Genomic DNA, 24,966 nt, shown 5'->3' with positions numbered 1-24,966 from the left:
CAAATGTCTTGGATTTCAGCATGATCTAAATAACCGGTGGTTCTGAGGAGCTGTTCCACCAAAACACACCACACCGTTAACCCACGAGTGTACCGGTGCGCCAACTGAATATTATTCCGGAGTGAGTTCTGTTTCGTATTTTGAACAGCATAGCAGATAAAACACACCTATAAAAAGACACAGTGTATTTGTTTGAACTACACAGTATCGGGAGACTCCAAGCAGCCACAGTATATTCTGTTTATAAACTAACTGATCCCGTTCTAAACACTTCGAATGCTATTAATTGGCCATTTTGATGTATTTAATGGGGTGGGGCTAAAACTGAGTTGTTTACTTTATTACACCACTAGAGAGCAACAGAGCCCTTATTATCCAAAGATGAGGCACGTCTGCGTGTGTGGAAAGTGCTGCAAAGCTAATGTCATTTACTAATCCCAATGTATGTGTGGATATATATTAATGTTCACATAACGATTTAACATATCTACAGGTTCAATTTACAATTTATTTACCAATTTCGGTTCTTCGAAGGCTTTAATTTGCAATGGAGCACGCTGAAAGCTTTCTTGTGATGCCTACTACAGATGTGTACATCGTGAACAAAATGTAATTTAAAATGAGTATTTTAAATGACAATAATGTATTTAAAATCCCTTTTTAGTTTTTGTTTACTTATTACCATTGTCATTCTTGTATAACCCTAATATGATTTTTATTTCAAAATCCTAATTTTCCTTTATTTTCATATTATATATGTAGCCAAGGCCACATCGCATCTTTCCAATTTTCCTGGCCCCTGCTTAAACCCTTTTATACAAAAGCTTTTTATTTCAGATAAATGCTGATGTTTGGATATTTCTAAGTCTTAAATAATCCTGAAACAAAAATTGTTCTCAACTGTTTTAAAATATTAAAAATATATTAAAACTGTTATGGACAGGCAATCAGATGATTTCTGAAGGTCGTGTGAACGCTGAACACTGAGTAAGAAGGCTGAAAGTTCAGGTTTGAATCACCGGAATAAATTAAATTTAAATATAGTTCAATGGACAACCAGAGATTTTAAATTAATTACAAATATCCCACATATTATTATGAATTATTATTATTATTTTTGCTGGTATTTTTGGGTCAAATAAATGCAGTTTTGTTACGCAGAAGAGACTTCTTTAAAAACCAGTAAAAATCTTACGGTGTCAAAAATCTTTTGACTGGTATTCTATCCTATACCCTCAGCTCCTAAAATTAATGACCTGCATGTTTTTAACTAGAATCCTGAAATGTAAAACCCAGCTACCATAGAAACCTAACGTATTTAATTATTAGAAACAGCGCTCTATGAATTATACCCAAAATGGTTTTGGTCATACTAGCTTCCTAATTCTATGATTGGATCAATGGATCATAATTTGTTTAAAGTTTCAAAAATATATTCTGTTTAGGGACATAAATGGCACTTTTGTTAAGTAAATTAAAAATCCTGTTCATGAACCATTTTAGACCTTGTTTATATATATATATATATATATAAATGTATATATATATATATTAATTATTATATGTCTATATATATATTATACATATATATGATATATATATATATAATATATGGTACCCATTCGCTTTAAATAAATATGATTTTTTTATAAATGTCCAAAATTCATGCTAATACAATATTGGATTTATAAACATTTCCGTTATATCAGAGCTTTTATAGTGCATTCCAGTCCCTTAGCTAATTTGTTTTTCAGAGCAGCGACCGCTTGACGTGACTGTCAATGTGTTAAAAATTTCTAGAGCTTAAGTTTAACGTTGTAATGAGTTCACATCCATCAGGCTTTCATAGAATATATATTCTGATATACCACATTAGTCCCAGAGCCCTAGATCACTAGAGGGCAGAATAAATACCTGAATGAATTCACGGAAGATGACCAAACAGACTCAACACCACAAACTAACCAATAACCAATAATCAGTAAGTCATTGGTAGGAAGTTACTTACTGTGGCTGCAGCTCACCTGTAGTATGGTCATGTTTCAGACAATTGTGGCAGTCCTGCAGGCTCGTTATAAGTGTGAAGAGAAAATTGTGTGAGTGTGTTCCTCCCTCATATCCCATACAGGTCATAAATTACCGTCCTTGCGGGTACGGGCGTTACCTAGGCCGGTTCTCAAAACTGTTTTCCCTCTAAGACTCTCAGCAGAGCGAAGACAACTTGCACGGCTGCCTTATTTATTCATGACCTCCACCAAAGCCATACTTTGAAATATCTTAGAGTGCTTATAACAGTGAACCACATGCCCTATGATAAGACGAGGAATTATTAGTATGCTACTTTCACACTGTGCAATCATACAACACTTAGGAATATATGCCTGGCAATTTCAATTCTTTTCAATTTTAGGAAAAGTAAGGAAAACATTTTAACAGGAATAGGAATGACCCATGCTCTGTGTAATCTATGATTTTTTAGCATGCAATCCAAGAGTGACATATATCCTTCTAGTGATATTGCCTTATATTTTCTCTATAAAGCTATATATTGTTTCACACATGTACATTTTGGTGAGAATGAAGATATATGTGTAACATCTCTCCATACAGTAAAATTTGCATTTGTACCAGATGTCAATAATCATCTATGTGTATATTTTGGAGGGTTGGTATACATATTTACCAACCACATATGTCACAAAATAATAAGTTTTATTTATACCGTGCAAACTTAAACACAAAAACAACTACATCCCCCAAATCTGTATGGTTTATACACGTTGTTCTGTAAGACATTTCTTACAATCTTTTATTTTTTTTACTTAATATAATATAATATATTAATGGATATACATGTACAGCAGTCGATTTGTATGGGGCTATATATATATATTATATATATATATATATATTATATATCTATATAGATATATATATATAAAATTGTTAAAATTTCTGATAGCTTTCCCATATGGAATATAAATATAACTATTACCATGTAGTTATGTTGAAATGACTTCTTACTGATTAAAGTTTAAAAAACAGGACTATTTTACAGTATGGACTTATCTATAATTCAGATGGATAAATCCGTATAGTTTAACCTGGTGCATCTCGAAAATACCATTCAATCATGATATTTTGTAATCAACAATTCCCGTTCGGTCTTCTGAAATTTCCAAAAACGGCCATTATTGGTTTGGGCTCAGTCCTCTGCATAAGAGCTTTGTCTGGGGTCGAGGGGGTCCTTTCTTTGCCCACCAGCAGGTGCAGAGTATGCCACCTTGGATCGCACACTCCCTCATTTATGTTCCCTGGCCTTGTAGGAATCATATCCCCCTTTGTCTTGACATCTCTTTTCACTCAACCCTATACACCGTGTACAAGCTCTCCAGATAAAAATTGAGGGTCATTATGTATGGAAATAAGGCAAAAATGCCTGCTTAACACTTTATTCCAAAGTGTGTTTTTTGTTAAATGCCTCAGTACTATTGGATTAGTGGTTCACTTCAACATTATATTCGGGTTTCTTTAAAAAACTGAATCAACATTTCACCTAAATTCTAGATATTTCTATACGTTGTTTTTTTTTTTTTTATTATCAAGGTAATTTGATTAGATAGAAGGAATAATGAACACAGATATTTAGAATAATTCAATAAAAATGCACTGCATAATGTAAATAAATAAATAAATAAATATTACCATGTCTTTAGTGCGCTGCCATTTTGAAGAATGTTGTCATTTAATCAAAATCTGTTTTATTTATCAGCATTTCTTTTTTATACAACGGACATAAAATGAAAAAGAAAAGGAAAAGAATCACAAATAGATAGGTTGAACTGTAAGAAAGATAAGATCATAGTCCTTTAGACGTTTGTTAAATAGGATAGGTAAAATGTAAAATAATAAATTAAAGTAAATAATGATATATGATTGACGTAATTTTCTGGGGATTTTTCATGGCATTTATGGGCACAATTAATTTTTTTTTTTTGCCATCCCACGCTAGAGTTTTACATTCAAGTAAATTTTGGATCAATAATAGTAAGCTCTTCAGTTTCACGCTAAACCACATGCTTACTGTGTTTGGAAGAGCACGTGAATCTCCTCTGCGGAAAACATGGGCTGCGCCCTGTGTCGCTCAATGCTTTTACAGAACCAGGTATGTTTACAGCTTACTTCAGCAAAAGTTAGACTTATTTACTTTGTAGAGCATAAGACTCAGACTGTGGCAAGCCAATGACCAACACGAGACAGTATTCGCTTCACATCTATTTCTTATAATCGCATAACTGCAGTCAACGCGGAATATATCTAGCTATTAATATCAAAATCCAAACCTTCGAGCCAAATAAGCGCTGGTTTACAAAGCTGTGCGTTACTCGGTGACGGTTTGTCGCTATGTAGCGATGTAGGTAACGTTAGACAGCCAAATTCAGGCAGAATTAACGTTACTTTCAACTATCAACCCTTTTCACACATAACGTTACAAACAATAAAACACTTTGATAGAAAGTTACAAAACCAATGATTCTTAATGATTCGACGTGAACACACCTCTTTCTAAATATTTCACACAATATTACTGGTTTTTATTTACGATCAAATCAAGCATTTTGTGAAGAGAATAGATTAATGAAATAAATAGTTTAGATATTTAGTTACTCTTATTTCCAATAAAAAAGTGGTAGTATATGGTATGCAGGGGCATAAGCAAAGACAGAGGCATGCAATTCAAACTTGTGTTCAGACTTTCCGACCTTTATATTTACTCCCTCCAATTTTGACCATTTGCACTGTGGTCCCAATTTGTCTACCTTTTATGTACTACATTTTGGAGTTTGTACAAGACTACATGAACGAGACTGCAGGAAGGCTGGACTCATGGCACTGTCTTGGAGTTCTTTATTGTTTGCGCTGGTTTGGCAGAGTCTTTTGTGGGTCCAGTAGAAGTAAATAGAGAAAGAAGCATACAACTTCCCCTCTGCTCAGCCACTTTTTTTTTTACTTTTACATTTAGTGAATTACAACCCAAAAGTGAAATGTTGAGTCTCCTGACACAGAATCAGTCCTATTTCAGTAATAGCTAAATAAATAAGAACAGGCAAATATATTTAGGCCTGCTTCATATTTCTGTTTGTTAGTTAATGTAATTTAATCATGTTAACACTTTTTATTTCAAGGATTTCAAAGACTTTTCTTTTAAGTTTATTTTTTCAAGGAACAATTAAGAAAAAACAGGCGCATCATAATAAACAATACAGTAGATGCTCAAAAAAAATACCTAGTTGACATGTCAGTGGTTTTTATGAGGTGAAAACAGTTTAGCTGGTTCAGCGCTTAATAAACCAATTAGGTAAACTCAAACTAGTTTATCTATTTTACTGCATTATTCATTAAACTTTTATAACATTTACATTGTTTAAAGGGGTCATATGATGCGATTTAAAATTTTCCTTTCTCTTTGGAGTGTTACAAGCTCTTGGTGAATAAATAAGATCTGTAAAGCTGCAAAGACTAAAGTTTAAAATCCAAAGAGATATTCTTTATAAAAGTTAAGAGTCAACCACACCCTCCTAAAACATTTCATTTAAACACGCCCCCACATGTCTACATCACGATGTGGGAAGATTTGCATAACACGCCCAAATGTTCATGCAAAGAAAGAAGGCGTAATTTTTATTCTCGCTGTTGCCAACCGCTGCCATGTTGTGGAGACGCTGTGTGGTTAAGTTGTATTTCAACACTGTTCCAGTTCAACCCAAATATTCAGATGTGTGCAGCGCATTTTATGGAGGACGAGGACTGTTTTCCTGAACCAGTAGCCTACAATGCTTCTGTGCAAAAAGTCTGTTTCTATAAAGTGGGAGAGTTCCAACTTTGCAAAGACAGTCTGGTGCTTCTGACACACAGACTGTAAGTACATTTACATATTTAATAATTTGCCAATGATGATTCAAACACGAGTTTTGAGCAGTGTAGAGTAGCGCTTGTTTGTCATTTCTCCGATCACAAATGCAGGCATGGTTTTATGTTTACGCAGGCAATATGCAACACAATGCGAAAAAAGACAGTTTAAGTCATTAAAATCAGTAATTATGTCCCCATGGGTTGCAACAAATTCCTAGCTTGTAATGAGCTTTATTGGTTTTGTCTTGTTACGCCGGGAGACGGCTTCACAGTATGGTGAGGGGCGTAACATTTCCGTCACACACTTTAGGTATTCAGCCAATCACAAAGCACTGGACAGCTGGCCAATCAGAGCACACCTCGCTTTTCAGAACGATGAGCTTAGTAAAAATCGACGCGTTTTAGAAAGGCGGGGCATAGAGGAGCAACAATAATGTACAGTATGTGGAAAATAATGTTTTTTGAACCTTAAACCGCATAAACACATTTCATTACACCAAATACACAAAATAATGTTCTTTTTAGCAATGTCATATGACCTTGAGAAGTAACAAAGCAATTGATTTTCTACACAACAATAATAAGTTTATTATTACACTCTTAAAAATAAAGGTGCTTCACGATGCCATAGAAGAATCTTCTTTGTGTAAATGGTTACATAAAGAGCCTTTAACATCTGAAGATCCTTTCTGTTTCACAAAAGGTTCTTTGTGGTAAAAGAATGTTCTTCAGATTATAAAAAGGTAAGATAGAGATGGTTCTTTAAAGAACCTTTGACTGAATGGTTCTTTGTGGAACCAAAAAGAGTTCTTCTATGGCACCACTTTGAAGAAACCTTTTAAGCACTTTTATTTTTAAGAGTGTAATAATAAACCAAATAATAGAACTTTGGCGTAATCTTTTCAGCATACTGGGTTGGAGCACACAAATTCCAATCTCATATATTGTTTAGGATAAATAATATATGGACTGGGAATGTTGTCTTTGGAGTTACAGAGCAATTAATAATAATAAACTGACATTAAGGTTGACACATAACATTGATGTACTGCAGTCCTGCAGTAAGGAGTATATATTACAGCTAAAGCACAAGACTAAGTCTAAAGTCGACCACACACATACGCACAAAGGGAATTCAGTTCAGTCCACATCCTTGGCCACATCCTTTGCTCTCTACCACCCAAATTGTTGTCACTACACACAGCCGCTACCCCACCCTGGGTTAACCCACTACTGCCTTTATTCTACACCCCCCAGCCGCCCCCTTTGCAGGTTCTGAGCTACTCCCTTCATCACTGGTATTTTCATCTTTGTAACTCAAGCCCTCTCCTGTGTATAACTGCACTTATTTTGGGATTTTGACCACTGTGTTTTGGTCGCAGCTCTTTTTAACCTTTTTTTTTCTTAAGACAAGACTCTGCAGTCCTCGTTGGCATGAGTTACAACATGGTTGGATCTCAGATTATTTTTAATTTGTGGCTCAGATTCAAAATGAAGCATATTATGTGAGCATCATTGCATTTTGTAATTGTATGGACTATTTGTTTACATTGCAGCTGTGTTATTCTTTTGAGAGCGGGAATGGGTTTTTGGCACATGATTCACAGGGTCTGAGAATACAATAGATGTTAACTTGACAATATTCGTACATTTGATTGAAATGGCCTGCAACAACATGAAACACAGACATTTGTGTAGTTTAGAATATAATGATGTGATATTTTAGTACAACTTATTTAAATTGAAATGTTATGTTCCTATATGTATTTATAGGCTAAATAATGTAATTCATCAATATGGATTTTATGTATTTATATTAGTGCTACAAAATAATCTGTTCAAAATTATCCAATTAACTGCACAAGTTCCTTGCTGGCGACCAAATGACTTAAACATGCCTGACATTGTAATTATGACATCCCAACTCATAAATACAAACTTCCCTGGAGGATTTGAATGCACCAATATTTATAAGTTAGGAAGTCACAATTATGATGTCAAGTGCTTTGAAGTCACTTTGGCTGGAGCAAGATTTTTAACCTCTGCTTCTACAGAATGATTAATTATATTATGTTCATTAAGTGTGTTTTTGCATTTAATTTTTTAACCAGTTTATGGTGCTGTAAAATGAATCATATATTCTATCGTAGTTGTACAAAAATATTGTATTTTGTACATGCGACTTTATTATTGTAAGTGTTTTTTTTATTTTTATGAATTTAAACAAATGTACAGTCAACATGGATGCTGCATCTGTTTTGTCTGCCATGTTTCAAACCGAAACACCCCCAACTCGGCAACTTGGGGTCTGAAAGTTGAGTTTCCTATTTATAATTAATTATAACTAATAATGACTTTGTGCTGGCATTCATATGCTTTCATTATGCAAATATAATCTTTCCAAAATGATTTAAACTCACCAGTACTTTAATGCTAGCCAAAGGATATTAGGAAAAGAAATTCACAAGTTAACACATTGTTTTTTACAGCCCAAATTTTAATTAATACAATTTGTCATACTCGATAGCTCTAAATATAGTGCAAAATGACTTTTGAGTTGTCTGATGTAAACCTATATAGGTGATCTGGTTGTTTCGTGGTAATGGTATTTTAAGAGTCACATCTTTTGTACTTTATATTCTGTGTAGAAATAACATCTCAGGTGAGATAAGCTGGTTAAAATGCCAGCGAATTTCGCTTTTTTTACCTGCCCAAAGTCACATGTTGTCTAGTAGGTCCTGTATGTGGTGTGAAATTTGCTTTGGGACCATTAAAAAATATGTCCTGTATGATACGATTATATGTAGTATGAATTCTACATACTCATTCAGACATACTACACTACCAGTCAAAAGTTTTTGAACAGTAAGATTTTAAATGTTTTTTTTTAAAGAATTCTCTTCTGCTCGAATCACACAATCCTTCACATATCATTATAATATGCTGATTTGCTGTTCAAGAAACATTTCTTCTTCTTATTATTATTTATATTATAATCATCAATATTTAAACAGTTGAATACAATTTGCTCAGGATTCTTTGATGAATGGAAAGATCCAAACGTCAGCGTTTATCTGAAATAAAAAGCTTTTGGAACATATTATACACTACACCATTCAAAAGCTTGGGAGTCAGTATAATTTTTTTTAAGGTAAGACATTATAGAAACTAATGCTTTTTTTAAATGAGGATGCTTTAAATTGAAGAAAAGTGATGATGAAGACATTTATAATGTAACAAAAGATTTCTATTTCAGATAAATGCTTTTCCTCTGAACTTTCTATTCATCAAAGAAACCTGAAAAAAATTCTACTCAGCTGTTTAAAACGTAATAATAATAAATGTTTTTTTGAGCAGCAAATCAGAATATTAGGATGTTTTCTGAAGGATCATGTGACTGGAGTAACGATGCTAAAAACTCAGCTTTGAAATCACAGGAATAAATTGCATTTTAAAATGTATTCAAATTGAAAACTGTTGAAATTTTACAGTTTCTTCTTGCTGTACTTTGGATCAAATAAATGCAGGCTTGGTGAGCAGAAGAGACTTTTTTAACAACATAAAAAATCTTACTTTTGACTGGTAGTGTACATTCGCCGTGGTTTCACTGTCATGTGACCTACGGCATCAGTTGATTATGATGCTGACCTTGTGTTTGCCATGTAAATAGCTCCGATGCTAACATGGTGTTCAAAATTTAATAAACAAACAAACTTCACACACCTCTGAGAAATCCACTTCGCAGTGCATAATCACATAATTTGTTCATCTCTTTGGCTGTGTATAGGTGGTTCGAGGCTGCTACAGAGAGTAGCACAGCTACCCGGCTGCCATAGAAGCTCATCTGCTGCCCACCAATGCCCACCTCACCGATGTTTCTTCTGGAAGAAATCACATAGTTCTCACAGTGTGGTTCGGCCTGCTGTAGTGCGCCCCTCTTATGCTGTACCTAAGGTAATTGTGGCCTCATCAATTGACGCTAACAATTTAATGTTGATTCACTTAGAAAAAGAATTGATTTTTGAGCTTTATGCATCACAAATGTTCTGTTCTCTCTTCTCTCAGTACATCCAGAAGCAAGATTATGTTTCATTCAGCAAAGTGCCTGAGTGGCCAGATTACATAGAGATTAAAGATGAGGAGCAGATGCATGGATTGAGACAAGCATGTCAACTAGCCAGACACATACTTCTGCTGGCAGGAAAGAGCTTGAAGGTATACTCTACACTTACCTGAAATTTGAGAACGGAATGGTGAATAAGCTTGATGTGACACGTCCTTGAATTGTTTTTTTTGCAGACGCTGTCACCTATATTGTTTGTTTTCTAGGTTGGTATGACGACAGATGAAATAGACTTTATAGTCCATCAGGAAGCCATTCGTCACAATGCCTACCCCTCTCCTTTACATTACGGGGGCTTTCCGAAGTCAGTCTGTACCTCTGTTAACAATGTAGTATGCCATGGCATTCCAGACAGGTAACTCATCAAACTTTCGTGCTTTGTTATGACTGCATGCCTATACTTTTGTTTTGTTAGTATATGTGTCAATGGCATGAAAAAGTCCAACATCCTGCATAGCTTTAGCTCCAACCTGTTGTTCCAACACACATGCCTAGATGTTTCCAGCAGATATTGTCTTATTACTGGTAGATACCCACCTCTATGGTTCTACCATTGGAGAAAGCGTAACAGCCAACTTGGATCATAAACAGGTTGAAGATTAGTGGACAGGTTGTCGGTTCATTTATTGATAAGCTGCTTTCTCAAAAAAGCATATTGTTCAGCGTATTGAAGCCTCTCCATTGACATCCATTCTTTTAGTGTGCTGCAGCATTACATATTTTTCTGTTAACTTTGGAGACTTGACTTTATGTTTCTACCACTTTCTAAAGACCTTGGTTAATTAGAAGTAGGTGTGTATAGGGTTGGCGATAAACTTTTCGGGATGTTTTGCCGTCTAGTAGCAGGATTGTAATGTACTCTTTGTATCTGCGTTGTATTCATTGTTTAAAAACTTTTATACCATTTTCAAGAAAGGTCTGAATTAATTGACTCAAAAAGTCAAGTGGTGTAACCAAGTAGAAGTATTAACATATTTAGCTTGAATAGATGTGAGTTATTGTAATAAATAAATACATTTGTCAAGATAAAAATATAATTTTTAATTTATAACTAAAAAGTTTTTAGAGAGTCACAACATCAGGGTTTTTTCTGGATCTTATAGTTGCACCAAATGATTATAATGGTTGCACCTCATGACTACATTTTTTTTTTTCTTTTCAAATATTAAAGATTTTGTTTTGTTAAAACATTTTTCTAAGAAAATACCTGCTCCTTTTTTTTTTAAGAATTGTATTCTGCTCTACTGAGGCTTCTTTTCTTATGGTGTCAGAACACTGCATTTCATACGTTATGCACCCAAAAGTATATAGAAATGATTTTTAATTCAGAAATTAAAAGCATGTATGTATGAATTGATTTTTTTGTATTTATGTCTTTTTAACACCTTACATACGGTCAGCATTGTATTTTGTTTTGTAGTCGGCCATTGCAGGATGGAGATATCATCAATATAGATGTCACAGTGAGTCTTCTGCTTCAATTCTAAGCTAGTTAATTGCTGTTAGATTTAAAATTAATAAAATTTTGGTTTATGCTCCTTTCTTTAAAAAAAAAGACTTGACCCTGTAACTCTAGTGTTCTCTATTCTTTTTCTATTCTATCTACTTGTTTTTAATTATTATAAAGTAATAATAACTTGACCCTCTAACACTGGCTCTATCTATTCTACCTCTTTTCTGTCTACTTTTTATTTTTTTAATTTATTCTAAGAAAAAACAACTTTGCTATGTATACTACGTTAGACTTACTGGGATAACATGTATATTGTTACTATTTTGTTGTTTTGATACCCTCATTTGTAAGTCGCTTTGGATAAAAGTGTTTGCTAAATCATAAAATGTAAATGTAGATATTGGATGCTATATGTATTTTGTAGGTTTATCTAGAAGGTTACCACGGAGACACCTCAGAAACCTTTCTGATTGGCTCAGTGAATGAACAGGGCAAGAAGTTAGTGGATGTGGCTCGACAGTGCAGAGATCAGGCCATTGCCGCCTGTGGACCAGGTCAACCTCTGTGCGTCATTGGCAACACTATCAGGTGTGTGTTCATTCCCACAATCATCCCAGATTGCATCACAGGCAGGATTCCTGACAGCATCTCACACCTTCAAGAGTGATGTCTGTGGGAAATGTTCTTTTATTCATTGCATTTTCCAACTTGCTCTTGTTAAAAATAGCACATCTAACCCCTAAGCCTCTCTGTTATCCCTCTTGTGCGCAAAAGTAAAAAAAAAAGACAGCAATCTTGCCTCGTCAGGCCTTATTTGATAGTGTAGTGTCTGAAGAAGGACTGCACGGAGTTAATGTATTTCTCAGTGAGCTCCGAGCAAGCAATTACCCAGAGTGCAATGGGTTTTTTCCTGCAATGGGGTGTAAATTACAGGTTAGTTTGTCTTGTTGGATGTGTGCATGTGTGCAAGTGTCCGTGTGTGTGTGGTGTGTGTGTGTGTGTGTGTGTGTGTGTCTCTGCCAGAGAGAGAGAGAGAGAGAGAGCGAGCGATGTAAATTACAGGCTTGCTCCTGCTGTCTTTGAGAATCGTAGACTCTGCCAGGGTGGATTCAGCTCCCCACAGAGACACGAAAAAGATCCACAGGAAGCCTTTTGACAGAGAGAGGACATACTCAATCACTCACATACAGCACAGAAACATCTTTAACAACATCCTATTGAATTTCCACTTCTAATACAATGACTTAAATGTGCACAATATCAATTGTGAAGATGCTGAAATGGTCAAAACGTATAGCTAAAAAAAAGATTTTTTCTTTCATGATATAAATGTGTATTTTACTTATATCTTAAAAATAATTTAGTTAAGTGATTAAATGAGCTTTTTGTGCATTTTGTGCAGTGTAGCAATAGAAATTTCCTCTGTGTCTGAGGAAGCAATGCTTTTGTTTTTCTCTCTCTCTCTCTCCCTGCGTAGGATTCTGAGCTTCTGCAGGGACATACACTGTTATTATATACACACAGAGGGAACAATTACCTCTCCTCAGGAAAAAAGCACTTAGACCTTTTCTTTCACTCCTTCTTTTGCTTTTATTTTTTTTTTATCATGCTGGCATCCTAGCATCCTCTCTGCTGCTCTCTCTTTGCAATTCTTTGTCTCTGTCTTTTATTCTTTTTCGTCTTTTTTCTTTTTGTCTGTTATACACCTTTCCCCTCCCGAAATATAAAAAACAACTACGCGAGAACATTTCAAGCATGCCTTATTCACACTGAAAATTTTATTTACATGTAGGCAACACACTAATTGGGTGAAGGCTCTTCGGTAAACCAGAAAATTTAATTTTACACTTCTAATCATTTATCAGACACTTTTATCCAAAAGAGGAAAATATACAAGCAATTTATCATACATCAACCAGAATAAACCTGGCTAAACATAAATTTGAGTATTTCTTTTTGTCTTTCTGAATTACAGCAAAGTAGCAAATTCAAATGGATTCCGTGTGTGTCCATATTTTATCGGTCATGGGATCGGAACATATTTCCATGGTTATCCAGAGATATGGCATCATGGTGAGAGTTAATACATCATTATTTAATGTATTATTAATATATTTGACTTAATATTATATCTCAGTTAGCCATAGTTTGACTTATACTTTATACTTTACTTCACTCAAAAATGAAAGTTCTGTCATTATTTACTCTTTTTTTTTTAATGTTGTTCCAAACCTGTATAACTGAATTTCTTCTGTGGAACATAAAAGAAGATATTTTGAAAAATGTCACCGGGGTATTTGTTGTTGTTTTTGTTTTTCCCTACAATGAAAGTAAGTAATCTAATTTCATTGTCCCTTACAATGAAAGTCAAGTAGGCCTATTTAATATAGTTTGGACCCTAATATCTTCTTTAGTGCAGGTTTAGATTAATATGAAGGTTAGTAAATGATGCCATATTTTTTAGTTTGGGGTGAATTAACTCTTTAATTTATTAAAATTTTTATGAATACATATATATGTATACAGTTCATTAATGTGATCATCTAAGATGTTTTAGCATTAATAAGGTCCCAAGCACCAATGGTGGTTCATGCTTCTTCTCTCTTTTACAGCCAATGACAATGACCTACAGATGGAAGAGGGCATGTCCTTCACCATAGGTCTGTATCATTGTTTTAGATGACCGACCGATTGAATGTTAAGAACATCGGCGGAAGCATGAATTTGTACGTTTTAAGGAAGTTAAACCATCCGTCCATTTTTCTAGAACCCATTCTTATGGAAGGATCCTCAGAATTCAAGATCCTGAAGGACAAGTGGACTGCTGTATCTGTGGATGACAAAAGGTGCATGTTGTGTTCAGTTTCTCCTCCCACACTTCTAATGAGAGCCCAATGCAGCCATTTAAATGTAGCCTACATTAATCATTCATTACTTCACGCAAGAATAAGTGGCCATTTCTATTGAGAATCTTCAAGAACTTTATTTCTATTGGCTGTTGACATCTAGCTTGGAAAGACTAAGTACCCTCAGAATTTGAAGCACATAGAGAGCTAAGTGCTCTGGGATAAACTTTCCTTTAACTGCATATATTTCACTGGAGAGCACTTCAGTGTTAATTGCAAATGAGCTGATTGCCCTGTTGGCAGGTGAGAGCAGAGTGTTAAACTTGGTCAGTGGTTGATTAGACCTCTGATTTATATGCAATATAAGAAAATGGACGGATTCCTTATTTAATTGTACATCTATAAGGCAGTTGTTCTCAACCGTTTTGACGCCAAGGCCCTCGTGCTGATTTACTGAAAAAGGAATAACGGATTTTTAAAAAATATTTAAATTTTTACCTGACAAAATATTTTAGAGCTTGGCATAACTAGACAATTGTATATAAATATATAAAAATGCTAATGGTGTAAGATTTTATTATTATTATTAATAATGTTTTAGAATTTTTCAGGTATAGAACATATATATATTTTTAGTTTTTGATGCTTGTTTCGACTTATTTTAAATTACTTTGTCATCTTGCGGCACCCATAGAAGTTTGCTGAGGCCCTTGTGGGCCCCAGACCCCTGGTTGAGAACCACTGATTTTAGATAAATGACTAAATCTCAAGATGTTCACCTGTGTGTTTGGTGTTTTCTTGTGTGTTAATACTCAGATCGGCCCAGTTTGAACACACAGTTGTAATCACCAGCGATGGTGTAGAGATTCTGACAAAACTACCAGATGAAGATTGACCGGACAAGAATTATGGGACATCTTGAAGTGTGACGTGTGAAGATGGATCTGCATTTTTAAAATAACAGAATCTGTTATTATTTAAATAAAATTTTACTTAACATTTATCCAGTGTTTCATCTTATTTTGTTAGCCTGACCAAATGGCTTCCTGAAACAGCTGTGCAACTCCAGCCTGCGTTTTGAATTAATAGGGTTAATTGTTTAATGCATGTAGGTTATTATGTAATGAGTTTCCAAATCTCTTCACTATTCCAAACTCTTTGGTTTCTGATGTCATCTCTGACTGAGCTCATTGAAAGCACAGGGAATGAAATGTCATTACGTCTTATTATTATGGCGGGGGTTCTCCCGTACATCATAATATTACTCCGCAGTAATGTAGTTAGCGCTGTGCATCTCTCCAGAGGTGATTATATTTATGGGCCATGGGTTTCCGTATGAGCCATGTGTAGCGTATTAAGAATACCCTATAATCATATCTGTTTCCCGGCGTCATCGGCAAACTGCTTATGCTGTCTGACATTTGACAGAGTTTGAATTCTGCTGTCTGAAATGCGCGTGCTATCTCAGTAGTATGTTCATAGCTTTCAGTCTTACAATTTACGTTTAGAAGTGTGTGGATGGTAAAAAAAAAAATCCATTTGATTTTGCAAATATTAAATCGCTAAAATACGTCAAATGAGTGATCAGAAAGTGCCCTTACATGAGCAAGAACTCTCTCCACAAACCGGCTTCCATTCTGCATCTGTCTAATGGCTGTGCCTCTAAGATGTGTACAATTAAAGTTAATTACATTGTGACCCTTACTAGTTAATCCGTAGCTTTCGGTGGCTGTGCCATCTGGGAAGTTTCCTTCTGCTTTTGCTTGAAACCGCCCGTAAGCTATTTAGACTAAAGAAACGCGCACATAAATCACCTATAAATTTACGTTTGTATGTTTTTATTTTTATTTTTTTTTAGACTAAGAATCGATAGCCTATTAAAAAAATAAAACGTATAAAGCAAATGATGTGTACGTATAAAACGAGATGTAAACGACATCACATATTATTTAACCGCGCATTGTTTATTTTATTATTTTTAATCACAAAGAACTTAAGTCCTTAGATTATGAAGATGATGGACTATGTAAAGACCAATGAATTGTTTCAATACATTAGTATTATTAAGCACAAAAGGAATAGTTTCTACATTATTATTATTATTATTATTATTATTAAGCATGTAATCTGTTTAGGCCTATTTGTAGTAGGTCTAGTAGTTTATGTGATTTGAACGCAATCTTTTTGACCGCATAGTGCTTGCCTTTCTAAGCTGTGCTCATTAAATCGAATCATAATTGCAGGCAGCCATTTGGTTTTTGTGCATCCTCACGCATTTTCATCTGTCTGTCGCAATTACGAGCAATTTCTGGCGCGGAGGGAATCTTTTCAGTCGGACAAAAGATAAAGGAACAGGCAGGGAATCAATAGGCGTTTTTTATGTAGATATGCAGAGCTGAACCGTTTGCAGGTGCTGTATTCTGTCATGAAGGATGTTCCTGATCATTATATTGACTTGAAACTAATTTATTTTAAACTTAAAATTCGTTACATCTTTCCATATTTATGTTGCTGTTTTATTTATCTGAAGTGGCTGTAGTTTTTTATTATGTTGTTCGTTTCATTAAGGCTTGGTTTGGCTACGTGAGTGTTCTGTATTTATTTGCTTGCTCCTTAATCGTACAATACATTTGTCCTCATAGCAAAGAAAAAAAAAACACAATTCGTGAGATGCAGTAAAATATTGGTTATGCAAATCAACTTTAGCATTACTGGCAGCCCACCTCGGCGCGGAAACTTTTTTTCTGCAGTACACAGAAAAGTGATTAATAATAATGCCAAAGCACTACAAAATATCATTACAGATTAAACCGCTAAATGTGTCCTTGCTATTCTGTTCTAGAAATATTACAGAGACCCTCTGCTCTGCTTCATGCAGATGTAGCTTTGAATCCAAACGGAAGCAGTCATTTGGACTCATAGTGGTGTGGTTGCAAACAAGCCCTGGCATTTCAATTACTGCCAGCTGTGAATGTTGATATAAGGAATGAAATGTGAAATGTGCTACAATCATAGTAACATTTGCGGTAGCCTACCTGCAAAGATATGCCATGGTGACCTGGTGGGTTTGAGAATCAGATTCCCAAAATCAGAATAAAAATAGACGTCTTTTCAATAAGAATCAAAGGATCCGGGCCCCAACCACTATGTCCATATTTAGAAAAACCGCGGAAACTCGAATGAGCCTCAAAAGAAACAAATCATATAAGATAAAACGATTAGTTACAACAGCCCCTGAAACGTTACTCTTTATAAATAGTTCGTGGGTAAACTTCGGGAATAGCTTAGGCTACTGATGATTCTGTTATGATGCTGTTTTTGTTGTTGTTGTAGTGTTTTTGCTGCTCTTTGTTTGTTTGATCGGCCAGGCTGATTGATTTGATATATTCTGTTCATTTCCCCCCTTTAATATATCCTACGATTTAATATGTTTAGGGAAGAACAAATGTTTATTTCTTTATTTTTAAATGTTAGCGATTATTAATAGTTTTATTAATTTATACAAAAATATTCACAAGATTTGAGGGCCTAATAAAGCAAATATGCAATCCATTTGTAATATGCATTTGCATTAATTACAGTTAGGTAAAGCAACTTTTAATCCCAGTTTCACAATGACAAATAAACATACATGGACCAGATTACAGGTGCTGTATAATATGAAACATGAGCAAAAGCCTCATATTAATTTGTAAAATTGGTGCAAGTGATGTTTTGCCCTTATGGGTCTCCCACCTATTCCAGTAACTATTTTAGTTCCAAAAATATTGAACTTGACCATGTAAAGACGTGAGGCAATTAAACTATGAGAAACTGCGTGTCCGCATACAAGAATAGCTCAAGGCTGTGCTGGAGCTGGAAGCGAGGACTCGAGGAGAATGTTTCCAGGGCGGTCTGCTTGAGGCGGTTTTATGTATTTTTTCTCTGGTTGAGTGGCGTTCATAAAACGTCTGGAAGAGGAGCGAGCTGACTCCAGAGAGTCTGGAGTGGGAAGAGCCCTCGCCGCACGCGGAACGCCCTCGCATCTCCTTCTGCGCATGCCAAGACGCGTCCGAATGCCAGGCGTTCCCCCTCATGCCCAGAGGTACACGATACCTCCTCACCAAGAACATTTACAAAGGATTAAATAGGATCAGATTCGTTCAGCCGAATAATCACACATGCATTACGTGTGCAAAGGAAACGGATATATGCACAGGAAAAGTCTGCTTAGGTATACAGGCTAAGAGTAATGAGTAATGAAGAAAAACAACTTGAAACGACAATCAAAGAACCAAACCTTAAACTGATAGCAAAACGCACATTTAATTATGACTGCAGGTTATAAGCATTTTAACAGATTTATCACTAAATCTAATATATTCTGTACAACACACGAAAAAGGCTACCCGTTTGTACTTGGAATGTGAAATAAACATATCTGATTACCCCTTCCATTTTGACTATAACGAAAACAAATAAATAAATAGAAAAATAATTTAATGTGCATTGCTTGCGCGCATTAGTGGCGCCAAAGAATTCCACGGCAAACATCTTGAGCAAACCCAGCCTTTGCTGAAAATAGATTTTAGAGTTAATGTTTTCCTAAGATATAAGTCCAGTGACAGAATAGGCCCTATATCCTCCTACAACAGGTTGTATTTGGCCATTTTAGTCCTTCTGTTAGAATATTGTCCCAGCACTCATGGCAGAATTGTGATGAGGCTGTATTAAGGTACTGGGCTGTAGATGTGTGACCGTATTCGTGGATGAGTACCATGAATAGTTTGTCAAAAACGATGGGGCGGTGGTGTTTGGTGGCCCGGTGGGCTGCTCTGAAACTGTGTCCCCGTCGCTCGGTGTCTGGTTCGGTGGGAAATCCCAACCTGCTTGTGGTGGAGGAGAGCTAGAGGGAGAGTCACCGGCGGCAACCGGCTGGTCTGGTGGAATCTCTCCGTTTTTCCACAACTTTTTGAATTTTGAGCGTCGGTTCTGAAACCATATCTTCACCTGTGGCGCAAAACAAAGCTCGTCTAAGTTAAACATGAAATAACACGACTCTACGTTAAAATAAATACAATTACAGAAAGACAGCTTCAAACTCATAGCCACAGCATGCAGTAAAAGAGCCGCTTTTTGACCTGGGTCTGTGTGAGGCCCAAAGACGCCGCCAGCTCGGCGCGTTCTGGGAGCGCGAGATACTGGGTCTTCTGGAATCTGCGCTGGAGAGCCGCCAGCTGAAAACTGGAGTAGATGGTTCGCGGTTTTCGGACTTTCTTTGGCTTTCCATTCACCATGCGCACCTCTGGCTCACTCTCTTCTTTCTCTATCAAAATGAACCACAAAAGTTGTCATTTTTAAATATCACAAGACGACAACAGGCAACAGAAAACGACGTTTAGGAATACTGAGGCGGGTTTACCCTGGTTCGGTTGGAGTTGGTGAAGAACTGGGTCCATACGTTCCATAAGCGCCATAGGAAGAAGCATAGCCTAAATCGTAAGCCTTTGGGCTGTAGTGAACATTACCCACTGTACCAGGATGATAGGAATAAGAAGCCAGTTGTGCGTACGCCGTCCCCGCGCAGTGACCTGTCTGTGAACTGCTGTAGAAGCTGCTGTCGGTCACAGTTGACACCGGCAATGTTGGGGAATCCTGCGACTTGTGAACGGTACTGAAGCTGCTCGAGGTAATATGGTTTGTATGCATATCCGAGCCAAGGCTATCCAGAACAGCGGTCATTTTGCAGGAAAAAAAAAGTGAACTGAATTTACTTACAGTGACCACTTAAAATAGCCTAGCCTATTTAAAATCTGCACCTCTAATAAATAACTGGAGATACAAAAATCACACAACTTATGGAGGTAGTTTGTTTCGCCTTAAGTTACATATCCATAGTTGATAGAGGGTTTGAGCTCCGCGGCGGTCTCTGCCTTAGGAGATGCTGACGGGCGGGCCATATTCTGGGCGTCATGTGGTAAAGCGAACCAATCGGTTAGCAGGCAGTCCTAGGAAGTACTGCCAGCTGAAGGAAGACCTCTGACAAGTCGAAATAACAAAATATCTTGCAGCCTTGGTCTTGAGGGATTCAGCTATTCTTTACACAGAGTTGAAACATTTCACTACTTAATAGGCTACTTAATAGCCTAAATTTAAATAGCAAATTAGTGAATTAAAAAAAAAGAGAGAGAGAGAAAAAACAAAATTTGAGGTGGGAAAAAATTAAAGAAGACATAGGACTATTTTTTTTTTTCAGATGGAAAATAGCCCGGGAGAATGAAATATTTAAAGGAGTACTGTCTTTTTCTGTAGTATGAACTTTTTTTTTTTTTTTGTGCATCTAATGGAATTATATGCAATTTAAATGTGATTTTCTTGTTTAGGTGAACTCTGAACTTTTAGCCTTTCAAATTGAGCAGTAGGCATGTAAATTACTCGATCAATGGCCTACATTTAGACCAACTAATAGTCTAAAAGTATCAAATGAAGCTTACAGTCTTGATTAAAGGGATATGTTTCCTCAATGTTGATAAGCACGGTTTAACTGGAATGCCATCTATCGTTGAAATGTTGTCAGTGTATCTTACGGAAGCAGTCTGCATTCCTCTGACTAATCACAGACGGCGCCAGTCTCCTCACCACCCACAGGTGCGCAAAAACAGCAATTATGCCCCGGTAAAACACCAGGGATAAAGCGCGGGAAACCAGCCCTATATGATGCTCTGTCGGCGGCCAAACGCCTCGTGCACAGACCTTACATAGAAACAACTACCCATCAGTCACGAGAACTACCAATTGATACTAAGTATTCTGGTCAACTACAAACAAATCTTTGTGGCCTGAGCTCTGCCAGCTATAATCCCTGGTGACTTGTCACTGCTGTAGAGCGATTTAAAATAGAATGTTGTGTTATTTTAATCAAATAAATAAATACATCTATTAAAAACAAGTGCATATTATGTACGAGCCTATACCTTATTTTTAAGTCGCCAATAAAATTAAATTAGTTATAGTTGACACTCGAATTGGGTTTGGGTGGAAGGGCTGAGATTGGTACTCAAAACCTGGTTGTCCATTACTAGGCTACAGTATGCACAAAAATTAACAATACAGTTATATCGATATATATTCAAACTGTTGAAGTTCAGTCTCTTAAAAAAAAAAAAATTAAAATCAAACAATATTCTGCAAAGTATAAAATAATACTAATAATAACATTTTCATATCTATCTATTTCCTCTCTCTCTCTCTCTCTCTCTCTCTCTCTCTCTCTATATATATATATATATATATATATATATATATATATAGATATAATATATATATTATATATATATATAACATACATATAAATGCAGCACAAAAGGAAAGCGAGGAGTCCATTTTATTTAAACTGTAGCTGTTTTAACACCCAATATCCTTATATTTATGACATTACCGAATGCATACAGTATATTGTAAAATTATCCAAGTTGCTCTTGCCCTGCTGAACTACAGTAAACACGAGATGGCACTGTTTGCGTAAAAAACAATTTAGGCTAGTTTGCGTGTCTGAGACTCAGAGCAAAGGAGGTACTTTAAGAGTAGTATAAAAGTATCGATTTCGATTAAGGTACACATCAAATACAGATATCAACTTTATAAATGCATGTTGTTTTTGCTGAATCAAATGAAGAACATAATTCTTTTTAACGAGTATCATAAACCAGGCAATAACCTCTATTAGATAGGGAGGTCACTTGACAACAAAAAGCAAACATAAAATCTATCTTTGGTCCAACAATAGATACACCTAGCTTTCATCAACATAAATATCAGCTTTCTTTAGAGAAGACCACATCAGCAGTAGACAAATATGTACATGTACAACGAAAAAAAAATTAGGCTTCCTTTCCTGCAGTTTTCTTTGTTGGGTTATACTTTTACTGTATTCTTACTGTAATGTTTAGATTTAGCTGATATTAGTTTGGTGTACTTTTCTCTAAATTCAGTTTATGATTCATAACGTCCGGTTACATGCAAAATATTAAATGCAATGCCCTACATACTTCATGTATTACAAGAATATGACACATAACAAGCTCTCAACTATCAGAAAGACTCTCGAAATACTGGGTGCTAACTTAAATACATGAATGTGTGTGGGGCTGGCCGGATCGGTGAGTAATTCTTCGCGGAATCACTCAAGTCCCCACGGCATATTGTCCCTGATGACACATTGTGAACTTCCTTTGGGTGGTGCCTTTGTACCTCTGAAGGAAAACACCCGTCAGCAGCCTGAACAATTCCATTTTGGATCCATAATCCAATTTACACGGTCTTGCGGGCCTAGAATCGGTTTTATTGTTGTGGTTTTTTGTTTTTATGTATTCCATTTCTAGCAGTGCGCAGTAGGATGCACAGACTGTGTTGCCAAGGGTAATCCAGGCTTATATAAGTGGTGTAAACAAAACTAACAAACAATCAAACAAGGGCAATGAGGAGTTTGCCTCTATGGGCGCACCAATTCCCTAATTCTTTCTTTCCTCCACTCCAATCCTTTTTTCCCTGGATGTGACCTGGCACAATCTTGTCGGTTGCGCTTTTTTGTGAATAATCACTTCCAGATGAAGCTGACAGATCTGCTGCTCTCATGTTCTCATAGAATAAATTTCAATGTGTATAGAGTCCTCTGTCTGTCTCAGGTTGCTTTGATGTTGCATATAAGAATGGCCATTGAATATTACTCTCAGTCATTGTTTAATTTAGCACCGACACCACACCACATTATATGACTGTTGAAATCATTAGATATGAGTGCATATTGATTCAAAGGCATTGTGAGGGACATTTTGTTTTGGCACATAGCATGTACAGCTCGTTTTTTTTTTTTTTGACAAATCACTGGTAAGCTGCCGAAATTTCAATCATAAGAGCGGGTGCGGACCACAATGTTTCGACATGTTTTTGTCTGATACCTTTCTTCAGCGCTCTCAAATGCTTCTGAGAACAAGAACGCGACCTGGCAGAAACATGCTCAAAAACGAGAGCTGAGATGGCTGGAAGGTGACAGATGTGTTCATGAAAGACACAAAAGGAAGGCTGGTGGGGGCAAGCCACGTGTGTGTGTTTGTGTGTGTGTTGTGTGTGTGTGTGTGGTGGTGTGTTTGTGCACTGGTGAGCTTTTAAACCATCACTGTGAATGGCCACACAATGTATCCGCACAAACGTTTGAGACAAAACATAACAATCGGACATTGTCATTACTGTTCAACTGAGTTTGGGGGCATTAGTAGTGACACATCGTTCTTTAAAACACAAAAACAAACGATACTACTTTGATCAAAGTGCACAACGGGAACATTATCTTATTAATATCAATCATAGATACTGTGAAAAATCACACACACAAAAATATTAAGCAGGCACAAATTTGTTTTTTAACTTTCATAATAATAAGAATGGCTTTCACACGTGGCTAGTCAAATCATACATACTACACCTGAAATGATATCTGAAGATTCATGTGACACTGTAAGACTGAAGTTAACCGCGGTTTTAACAATTCAATTGTCCTTAAGGTATTTCTAAAACCGAACCATTTAAAATAGTTTACTTGACATTCCCAGTAAACTTCAATATAATAAAAAAAGATTTCACAATAGACTGTTTGATCAAATAAATGCAGCCCTGCAGAGACTTCATTGTAAAGAACATTAATAAAGAAACATTATCAACCCTTACAGCTGCACTGGGGGAAAGCTTTTCTCTTTTAGTTACCTATTAGTAGGTTGGCAAAACAACAACTAACTATTTAGCAGGCTAAAGCACATAATTTTGCTAATAACAAGAACTATCACTGTTTCAGCAAGTAACAATATTACTTAAAGAAAAGTATTGAGATCTTAAGATTTTTTGGGCCATCCTTGTTTTAACACACTTTTTGCCTCTCTTTAGCACAAAGGGTAACCTCCAAAAACCCCAGACTACCCCCCACCCACACCCCCCCACACACACTTTTAAATCTTGTGGAAAAAAACACACTTAAATAACATATGATTTCAACATTTACTCTCCTTACAGTATCTAAGCAAAGCATTCGTGGAACCCCTTCAGTTTGATTCTGCTTATTTTAATGCTTTTGAGTCGACATTTTTTTTGTAAGTGCAATGAACATTCAGTATTTTTGAGTGAAATTAATTGTTTTCCCTACAACAGGAGAAGAGACATTCTCCACTATATCTCATTCACACCTTTAAAAATGAAATCAATTCGGTCTCTTTGAACTTAACAAAAAATTTTGCTCAGGCAACATCTCTGTTTAATAGCTTGCAAAATGCTGAATTGGAAAATATGTGGGGCCAGTAAAATAATTTCTAGAAACACAACATTCACAGCATATTTTTCAGTGATTTCAATTCTTATTGAAGGTTTTCCATAATCCAGGAAGTATTGCAGTGCTTGGATCCTTTTCGGAGATATGTTTTAATGACCCTTTCTTCAAACATTTTCTCAACACTGGCAAGCTCATCAATTTGAACCGAAATGCTGAAAATGACAAACCTGAGTTGCCACACAAATGATATGCCACGCTCTTTTGTAAGGAGTACCAAATACGAACCGTGCCATGAAACCATCAGCCAACAAGCTTTGGAGTGTTTTTACCAACATTA

The 24,966-nt window shown here is 36.0% G+C and overlaps 2 protein-coding genes across 2 annotated transcripts; one reads left to right on the top strand and one right to left on the bottom strand.

Annotated features, from left to right (window-relative positions):
- Positions 1-4,076: 4,076 nt before the first annotated feature.
- On the top strand, positions 4,077-15,296 carry LOC109078685 (methionine aminopeptidase 1D, mitochondrial-like). The gene is made up of 11 exons (XM_042753917.1): positions 4,077-4,165; positions 8,562-8,575; positions 9,701-9,867; positions 9,979-10,128; positions 10,243-10,391; positions 11,457-11,499; positions 11,914-12,077; positions 13,465-13,562; positions 14,102-14,149; positions 14,257-14,335; positions 15,152-15,296. Exons 1-11 carry the CDS (start codon positions 4,077-4,079, stop codon positions 15,228-15,230), a joined length of 1,080 nt encoding a protein of 359 aa, XP_042609851.1. The 3' UTR covers positions 15,231-15,296.
- A 3,701-nt stretch (positions 15,297-18,997) lies between these two features.
- LOC122142975 (homeobox protein Dlx2b) lies at positions 18,998-20,232 on the bottom strand. Its single transcript, XM_042753916.1, has 3 exons — positions 19,738-20,232; positions 19,456-19,640; positions 18,998-19,324 (listed from the first exon to the last, which is right to left on the bottom strand). Exons 1-3 carry the CDS (start codon positions 20,054-20,056, stop codon positions 18,998-19,000), a joined length of 831 nt encoding a protein of 276 aa, XP_042609850.1. The 5' UTR covers positions 20,057-20,232.
- Between the last annotated feature and the right edge of the window lie 4,734 nt (positions 20,233-24,966).

This window comes from Cyprinus carpio, unplaced genomic scaffold (genome assembly GCF_018340385.1).
Source record: "Cyprinus carpio isolate SPL01 unplaced genomic scaffold, ASM1834038v1 S000000428, whole genome shotgun sequence".
NCBI classification, from domain to species: Eukaryota; Metazoa; Chordata; class Actinopteri; order Cypriniformes; family Cyprinidae; genus Cyprinus; species Cyprinus carpio.
This window is presented reverse-complemented; position numbering and strand designations above follow the sequence as displayed.